The sequence below is a fragment of the Myiozetetes cayanensis genome, unplaced genomic scaffold, assembly GCF_022539395.1.
Source record: "Myiozetetes cayanensis isolate MyiCay16 unplaced genomic scaffold, myiCay2020 scf354, whole genome shotgun sequence".
NCBI lineage: Eukaryota > Metazoa > Chordata > Aves > Passeriformes > Tyrannidae > Myiozetetes > Myiozetetes cayanensis.
The window spans coordinates 37,730-47,633 of record NW_026087582.1 but is presented as its reverse complement, the minus strand read 5'-3'; the positions used below and the strand labels follow the sequence as shown (position 1 = coordinate 47,633).

The following is a 9,904-nucleotide window of genomic DNA, read 5'->3' as shown; positions in this document are numbered from 1 at the left end:
TAATGTACATAGTTAGTGTTTGTGTAATAGCTTATTGCATGAACCAATGTTGTAGATGTTGCTCATCTTTTTGGAAAGTGATTAGAAGTAAGTAGTAGAGATTGGACAAAATTTTTGAGTTTTGTCCAGTCTCTAAAGGGGGGACTGATACCTTGGAGTTTTGATGTTTTAATTTTTTTATTTTTGTAGACCTTAGAAGTAGTTATGTAGTAAATGTAGATTTTAGAGTAGCAGCATATTATCCCTTTAATCTTAACACACCAGCTCAAACCCCTGTTACCCATTCCCATATCAATTCCCTAAATTCCAGAGCCTGTTTAGTCTCTTTTTCAAGGTAGAATTGTAGAAGAACACCCTAACCCTAGGGAACAAGATATAGCCATAGACCCAACAACCTTCAGGCCTAGAATTCTGGAAGGCCTCCAAGGACATTACGTGCTCTGAGGAAGATGAAGATGAAGAAGAGGGGGTCCCAAAACGCCCCCAGACCCAATTCCCAAGAGGCATGGCAGGGGCAGAACCTGGGTGGTAGCTGGACTGGATTGGGTGAAAATCATTATAAAAACTGTGGACATCTGTATTTCGGGAGCGCGCTGAGGGTATTCCAGAAAGCCTGGGGGCTCATTAAAACTTTTGTATCCTTATCTTATCTCCTACCTAATTTGGCTTGGAGTCTTTTTTTCCCCACAGCCATTTAGGCAACAGTAGTCTTCATTTTTGAGGAATAATTTGGGGTACATCCACTCTTTACTTCGTCAAAGGGTCTTGATCTTCCTCTTCATCATCAATTGACCTTGTAACCTTCTGTTCTGTCTATTGTTCTATGCTCTGATCGGTAGAGCATGAGAAAAGGCTTGGCTTCAGGCCTATTTTATCTATTCAAATGTCTAGCCTGGCTCCTCTAGATAAGATTTATTGGTACTGAGCTCCTTGTTCAGTGTTTAATGTGGGTTTTTAGGGTCTGGTGCACTAGTACAGAACATAGTCTTCCTTTGAGCAATACAGAAAAGGGGGAAGGGGGAGATAAGTGGGTTTTTACAGTAAGGTGTTTCGATTAACCCTTCTAAAGTCCTGTCTTGTTTCACTATGTGCTATGATGTCACCAATGCCACCAATGATGTCACTGGTGTCTCTGTGATGTCACACCTGGCCTTGTGATGTCACCCATGTTGGTTCTGATGTCTCCCATGTCCCCAATGATGTCACTGGTGTCACTGTGATGTCACCCCTGTCTTTGTGAAGTCACCAATGACCCCAGTGATTTGACCCATGTCCCTGGGATGTCACCACTATCCCCTGTGATGTCACCAGGGACACCAATAATATCACTGGTGTCTGTGATGTCACCCCTTGCCTTGTGAAGTCATTGATGTCCCCTGTGATGTCACAGATGACCCCATTGATGTCACTGGTGTCTCTGTGATGTCACCACTGTGCCGAGCCGTGGCACCATGTCCCAGTGATGTCACCGATGTCAGTGATGTCCCTTTGACATCACGGCTGTCCCTTTGTTGTCAACAGTCCTCTGTGATGTCACTTGTTCCGAGTGATGTCACCCATCTCCCTGTGATGTCACCACTGTCCCCTGTCATGTCAACAATGACCCCGATGATGTCACTGGTGTCTTTGTGATGTCACACCTGACCTTGTGATGTCACTGATGTCCCCTGTCATGTCACAGATGTCCCTGTGACATCTGGGCTCTCTCTTTTTAGTCAACAGTCCCCTGTGATGTCACTGGTCCCCAATGATGTCACTGCTTTCTCTGTGATGTCACCACTGTCCCCAACAGTGGCACCATGTCCCCATGATGTCACCGATGTCCCTGTGATGTCACCAGACACCTTTGACTTCACTGACATCCCTGTGACATCATGACTGTCCCTTTGTTTTCACCAGTCCCCCGTGATGTCACTGGTCCTCAATGATGTCACTGCTGTCTCTGTGATTTCACCCTTGTCCCTGTGATGTCATCAATGTCCCTGTGGCATCACTGCTGTCCCTTTGTTTTCACCATGCCCCTGTAATTTCACTGTTCCCCAGTGATTTCACTGATGTCCCTGTGATGTCACCAGTGTCCCCTGTGATATCAGCAATGTCCCAGATGATGTCACTGGTGTCTCTGTGATGTCACCCCCGTCCTTGTGAAGTCACTGTTGTCCCCTGTGATGTCACCAATGTCCCTGTGAAAACAGGGCTTAACTTTTGTTCTCATTAGTCCCCTGTGATGTCACTGGTCCCCAATGATATCACTGCAGTCCCTCTTATGCCACCACTGATGTCAGCGATGGCACCTTGTCCCTGTGACTTCTCCAGTGTCTCTGTAATGTCACCAGCCCTTTGTGATGTCACCATTGGCCCTTGTGATGTCAGCAATGTCCCCGATGATATAAATGGTGTCTCTGTGATGTCACCTCTGTATTTGTGAAGTCACCTACATCCCATGTGATGTCACCAATGTCCCTGTGACCTTACGGCTGTCCCTTTGTTGTCACCTGTCCCCTGTGACCTCACTGGTCTCCACTGATGTCACTGCTGTCCCTCTGATTCCACCTCTGTGCCCACCGGTGGCATCAGGTCCCTGTGATGTGACCGATGCCCCTGTGATGTCAACAGACCCCTGTGATTTCACCAATGTCCCTGTGACATCACAGCTGTCCCTTTCTTGTGACCAGTCCCCTGTGATGTCACTGACCCCAGTGATATCACTCATGTCCCCCTGATGTCACCACTGTCCCCTGTGATGTCAACAATGTCTCCAGTGATGTCACTGGTGACTCTGTCATGTCGTCCTTGTGCTTGTGAAGTCACCCATGTCCCCTTTGATGTCACCTATGTCCATTTGACATCACTGTTTTCCCTTTGTTGTCAGCAGTCCCCTGTGATGTCACTGGTCTGTAGTGATGTCACCCATGTCACTGTGATGTCACCACTGTCCCCTGTGATGTCACCACTATCCTCAATGATGTCATTGTTGTAATTTCACCCCCGCCCTTGGGAAGTCACCAATGTCCTATTTGATGTCACTGATTTCCCTGTGACATCACAGCCATCCTTTCATTTTCACCATCCCCCTGTGATGTCACTGGTCCCCAGTGATGTCACCACTGTCCCCATGATGTCACCACTGTCCCCTGTGATGTCACCAGTGTCCTAGATGGTGTCACTGGTGTCTCTGTGATGTCATCCGTGTTGTTGTTATGTCACCGATGTCCCCTGAGACATCACAGCAATCCTTTTGTTTTCAACAGTGCCCTGTGATGTCACTGGTCCACAATGATGTCACTGCTGTCCCTGTGATGTCACCCCTCTCCCCAGCGGTGTCACCATGTCCCTGTGATGTTAATGATTTCCCAGTGACATCACGGTTGTCCCCTTGTTTTCATCAGTCACCTGTGATGTCACTGGTCCTCAGTGATGTCAACAATGTCCGTGTGATGTCACTAGACCCCATTGATGTCACTGATGTTTCTGTGACATCACGGCTGTCCTCTTTTGCTGTCCCTCTGGTGTCACCACTGTGCCAAGCAGCGGTACCTTTGTCCCCGTGATGTTACTGATATTTTTGTGATATCACCAGATCCCTGTGATGTCACCCATGTCCCTGTGATGTCACCCCTGCACTTGTGAAATCACCAATGTCCCCTGTGATGTCACTGATTTCCCTGTGATATCACACCTGACCCTTTGTTTTCAACAGTCCCCTGTGATGTCACTGGTTGCCAATGATGTCACCCATGTCCCTGTGATGTCACCAGTGTCCCCTGTGATGTCACCAATATCCCCAATGATGTCACTGATGTCTCTTTGATGTTAGCCACGTACTTGTGATGTCACCATGTCCCCTGTGATGTCACCATTGCCTGTGATATCACAGCTGTCCCTTTGTTTTCACCAATCCCCTGTGATGTCACTCCTCCCCAGTGATGTCACCAATGTCCCTTTCATTAGGGTTAGGGTTTAAGGTTAGGGTTAGGCTTAGGTTTTAGGGTTAGGGTTAGGGGTAAGGGTTAGGTTAGGGTTTGGTTTTAGGTAATGTTTTGGTTAGAGTAAGGGAAGGGTTACAGTTATTGTTTAGAGCTTAGTGTCAGATTTAGGTTTAGATTTTGTTTTTAAGGTTAGGTCTATGGTTGAGTATTGTCTAAGATACCTCCCAGTCCAAAGGTGCACACACACAGAAAGCTCTTGCTCTCTGTGTAGCACCGAGCATGACGCAAGAACAGCACTTGAGAGACAGAGGCTCAGGGCTTTCCTTCCTGGAACTGCAGTGCAGACCCCCTCACTGCAGCCCCAAAAGGGTTCCATGGTTACTTTTGTGATGTCATGGCCTACCCTCTCCATTCCAAAATGATGCCTGAAAACCAAAGAACCAATGCACCACACCCCCACATTGCAGCCTTTCCTTTTTGCCATTGGCCTAGTTGTGATTTTACTGCCACTCATCTCTATTCCAGAATGGCCCCTGCACACCAAAGAACTAATGCCTCATACCCCAAGAATGCAGCCCAACATGTATGCCATGGGACTCTTTGTGATGTCACAGCCTATCCTCTCCGTTCTGGATTGGCCCCTGGAAACCACAGAACCAACACATCACACCCCAGAGTACAGCCCAACCCATGTGCCATGGGCCCCATTCTGATTTCACAGCCTGTCCTCTCCATTCCACAGTGGCGCCTGGAAACCAAGGAACCAACAGCTCCCATGCCACAGTGTAGCCCAAGCCATGGGCCCTGTGCCCATTTGGGATGTCATGGCATACCCCCTCCATTCGACTATGGACATCGGCAACCAAAGAACCAGTGCCCTACATCCCCCCAGTTGAGCCCCACCCATGTGCCCTGGGCCTTTCTTGAGATGCCATGTGTACCAGGTTCACAAGGATACATGTCCAGAATAAAGACAAGTACAACAGTCATTCAAACACTACAAAATATCTTTTATTGTAGTGAGAGTAAAAAACAAAACTATTAGCAAAGAGAATCAAAAGCTAACAAAAAATACAAAAAAAATACTTTATCTATTGGCATTTATACAATATTATGAACAGCGTCTACTACAGTATTAGCGAGTAAAAGGGGATTTAAAGGGACACAATACTAGTTAGTAAAAAGGGAATTAAAAGGATACAAGAAAAGGATATAAAATGTTTGCTTTCTTGTTGCTTCCTATCAATAAACTGTGCTCACCTGCACAGACAGGTCAGGCCTACCAGGGTCTGCAGGGCTGGTCGGTGCCCGTGCTTGGCGGGTGTCCCCGTGGAGCAGCACAGTGTGGATGGAAGGATGAGCATCGCTCCACCCAGCAGTGCCGACACCCCATTCCATCAGCTCTACATTACACTACGTAGGGCCAGGATGCAGCAGAAGGTGGTGCTTGAGTGGCAGCCAAACAGCGCCCGTTCATCACCTCATGGCAACAGTCTGGGCATGCCCCACTGTAGGGCAAGGGGCCAACGACCCCTGCCCACATCATCTTCCTCTCCATCACCTTCCTCAGCCCTATGGACGACCTGTACCATTGTGTTTCAAGGGGATTTGTATCTCTCTTGCAGAGTGGAGCCAAGCCAAGGAGGAGCTCAGCTCTGATAATGGGGGACATCCAGTTAACTTTGCTAATGGCACAATGGACCTTACAGACAACTTGTGCAATAAAGTCACATTGTACAATACTCTGGCTGTGTTCACATGCGAATATAATCACTTTTTCACCCCTTTTTGCTCCATGGATCATCTAAATCAAAAGCACCCCCTTACACCATGGCAACCACTGAGCATTCACATTGTTAACTTGGTTACCATGGAAACCATTGTGCATTCCCATTGTGACGTCACTTGCCATGGAAACCATTGTGCATTCCCATTGTGACCTCGGTTACCATGGCAACCATAGTGCATTCTCATTGTGACATCACTTACCATAGACATCACTGTGCATTCTCATTGTGACATCACTTACCATGGCAACCATTGTGCAGTATCATTGTGACCTTGGTTGCCATGGCAACCATTGTGTATTCTCATTGTGACCTCGGTTACCACGGTAACCATTGTGGATTCTCAGTATCACTCAGCAACCATGGCAACCACTGTGCACTCCCACTGTAATATCGGTTAATATGGCATCTGTTGTGTATTCTCATTGTGATATCGCTTACCATGGCAACAATTGTGCATTCTCATTGTGACTTCAGTTACCATGGCAACCATTGTGCATTCTCATAATGATGTCACTTACCATGGCAATCATTGTGCATTCCCATTGTGATCTCAGTTACCATGGCAACCATTATGCAGTCTCACTGTTACAGTGGTTACCATGGCAACAATTAAGCATTCTCATTGTGACGTTGGTTACAATGGCAACCATTGTCCATTCTCATTGTGATGTCACTTCCAATGGAAACAACTGTGCAATCTCATTGTGACCTCCGTTACCATGGCAACCATTGTGCATTCCCATTATGACCACAGATGCCATGGCAACCATTTTGCATTCTCATTGTGACCTCGGTTACCATGGCCATCATTCTGCATTCCCATTTTTAAATGATTACCATGGTAACCATTGTGCATTTCTATCATCACCTATCTTACCACAGCAACCATTGTGCATTCTCATTGTGACCTTGGTTATCATGGCTACCATTGTACATTCTCATTGTGACTTCTGGTTACCATGGGAACCATTATGCTTTCTCATTTTGACCTCAGTTGCCATGGCAACCCTTGTGCATTCCCATTGTGACCTCGGTTGCCATGGAAACCATTATGTATTCCCACTTTGACCTCAGTTATCATGGCAACCATTGTGCATTCCGACTGTAACCCCAGTTGCCATGACAACCATTGTGCATTCTCATTGTGACTGTGCATAGCATGGCAACCATTGTGCATTCCCACTGTAACCCCGGTTGCCATGACAACCATTGTGCATTCTCATTGTGACCTCGGTTACCATGACAACCATTGTGCATTATCATTGTCACCTCGGTTACCATGGCAACCATTGTGCAGTCTCATTGTCACCTCGGTTACCATGGCAACCATTGTGCATTGCCGTTGTGATGTTGCTTACCATGCAAATCATTGTGCATTCTCATTGTGATGGTTACCATGGTAAAAATTGTGCATTCTCATTCTGACATCACTTACTGTGGTAACCATTGTGAATTCCCATTATTACAACAGTTTCCATGGCAACCATTGTGAATTCTTATTGTGACCTCGGTTACCATGGCAATCATTGTGCATTTTCATTGTGAACTTTGTTACCATGACAAACATTGTGCATTCTCATTGTGACTGTGCATAGCATGGCAACCATTGTGCATTCCCACTGTAACCCCAGTTGCCATGACAACCATTGTGCATTCTCATTGTGACATCAGTTACCATGCCAAACATTGTGAATTCTCATTGTGAGCTCGGTTACCATGACAACCATTGTGTATTCTCATTGTCACCTCGGTTACCATGGCAACCATTGTGCAGTCTCATTGTTAAGTCGGTTACCATGGCAACCATTGTGCATTACCATTGTGATGTTGCTTACCATGCAAACCATTGTGCATTCTCATTGTGATGGTTACCATGGTAAAAATTGTGCATTCTCATTCTGACATCACTTACTGTGGTAACCATTGTGAATTCCCATTATTACAACAGTTTCCATGGCAACCATTGTGAATTCTCATTGTGACCTCGGTTACCATGGCAACCGTTATGCAGTCTCACTGTTTTGCTGGTTACCATGGCAACCATTGTGCATTCTCATTGTTAACTCGGCTACCATGGCAAAGATTGTGCATTTGCATTGCTAGGGCCGGTTAATAAGGCAACCATTATGCATTTCCTGTTACGTCGCTTACCATGGCAACCATCCGTAACACACAGATAATATAGAAATGCCAAAAATTGTTTCTGCCTATCAAAAACTTATCATTCTCTGTCAGCTCTCTGAAGGAAGTTCTCACCAGGACTTCCCATGGCACCTTTCCTGCCAAAAGATCCTGCCATTGTCTATGGTTATCATATCTCCTCCAACATCGGAACTGGCTACGTGCCAAGAAACCACGTTCAACCTCCTTTGAACACTATAAAAGTTGAGGGCAAATTTTGGAAAATCAGGGAGAAGAAAGGCAGAAGAACTGGTGACTGTAGCCGAGAATCTCTGCCCACCTCCCCTCACCTTTTCTCCGCCACCTGCCTGCCACCAGAGACTGGAACTGTGCCGGCCTGGAGAGAGCTGAGACCACCGTGCCACATGTGGGAGTTCTACCTTATCCTTCTACCCTGACCATATTTCTGAGGGCCCAAAGCTTCGGCTGAGCTGAGACCCTGCACGGCCTGGGACAGGGGCATGAGTGGTGAAACCACACATGGTGCATTGCAGAGAACTAAAGCTGTCAGACCCCCTGCAGCTACAGAGACAACATCCAAAAGCTGCAGGGACAGAGAAAAAAAGGCAGAAACTGCTTCTCTTCTACCACGCTCACCGGCTCAGCTGGGAAAGGTACTTTTCAGTGGTATTTTTTCTCTGCTTCTAGAAATAATCTTAGAAGTTTCCAACCTTTTCTTATTTTTTCCTCATTCTCTTTGCACCTCTTAGCAATTAATAAAATCAGGTTTTGGTATCAACAGATAACTTGTGTGAGTTTTTATTTTGCTCAAGGGAATATTTGAATCTCTAGTTCTTTCTGCAATATTTAAGCAGATTGTAGCAGGGGACCATGGAAAGATGGGAGGAACGGGAGAAGGGTGGAAAAGGGGAAATGGTCTGGACGGTCCAGTGGGTCCAATGGTCCCATGGGGGTCTTTGGGCACAAAGGGGTAGGAAAGGGGGGTGCCCCTCTGAGCTCCCAACTGACTGTGGGGTGCTGGGGCTGCTGGATCCAATCTCAGCCTTAGGTTTTGCCAACAGGTTCAGTTTAGAGGAACTACAGAGGTGGGACTGAACCACTTTTGTCCCCCAGGTTTTAATCATGGCAAATCAGATCTATTGATAGAAATGAATTATTTAGGGTTACAAATGATCAGACAAAAGATCTTCATTCAGAATTATTTACTGCACAATAGAAACACTAAAACTACCACTAGTACAGCATAAGATAGGACAATGCTCTACACTAAAGCAATTGTTGAAGCAATTCTACTCAAGCTGGCACCGAAGCAAGAATTATGAATCAGAGATGGATGGAACTCCCCCAGACCAACGCTCGGGGGGAGATCTCTGCTCTCAATCTCTAGTAGTGACCTTGGGGGGTCCCACCCAAGGTAGGAATCTTCACACACCCCCAAGAAGGGTTCTGTTGGCACAACCTGCCCCTGGCAAAGGGGACTGGCCCTTTCTGGTGGAAAGGGATGGACTGACAGTCACTGGACTCCAGGGGTTGCCTCACCATCAGGGGGGTCATTCAGGGTGGGAGCAGCGGCCAAAGCTCTTCCCACAGTCAGGGCACTCGTAGGGGTTTCCCTTACTGGTGGGTCCGTTGGTGTTTGGTCAAGGTAGACCTGTGGGTGAAGCTCTTCCCACACTTCCAACACTTGTAGGGCCTCTCCCCGGTGTGGATGCGCCAGTGCCTGACGAGGTGGCCATTCTGGTTGAAGCCCTTCCCGCAGTCGGTGCAGCGGAAGGGCCTCTCCCCTGTGTGTGTCCGCTCATGCACGAGGAGAGTTGAGCTGCGTCTGAAACCTCTTCCCACATTGCAAGCACTTGTAGGGTTGTTTACCGGTGTGGATGAGCTGGTGCCTGAGGCGGCTGGAGCTGTCACTGAAGCTCTTCCCACACCCCCCACATGTGTAAGGTCGTTCCCCAGTGTGGATGCGCTGGTGTTGGAGCAGGTTGGAGCTGTCCCTGAAGCTCTTCCCACATTCCAAGCACTTGTAGGGCCTTTCTCCAGTGT

General features: G+C 47.2%; 1 protein-coding gene across 7 annotated transcripts in view; it reads right to left on the bottom strand.

Annotated features, from left to right (window-relative positions):
* Positions 1 to 5,173: 5,173 nt before the first annotated feature.
* Positions 5,174 to 9,904, bottom strand: part of LOC126646589 (zinc finger protein 239-like) — a 40,142-nt gene continuing 35,411 nt past the window's right edge. For 2 of the 7 annotated variants that reach the window (XR_007630324.1, XR_007630322.1), the window contains exons 4-5: positions 7,226 to 9,255; positions 5,174 to 6,788 (exon numbers count right to left, since the gene is read on the bottom strand). Coding sequence is in view for 1 of the 7 variants with exons in the window: in XM_050328031.1 (XP_050183988.1) it covers positions 9,660 to 9,842 (183 nt within the window). In the remaining 6 variants the exon portion in view is untranslated. Of the gene's footprint in view, positions 6,789 to 6,848; positions 6,949 to 7,225; positions 9,321 to 9,654; positions 9,843 to 9,904 lie in introns of those variants that run through there. The other 5 variants (XR_007630321.1, XR_007630323.1, XR_007630320.1 and 2 more) reach the window with 5 other exon arrangements.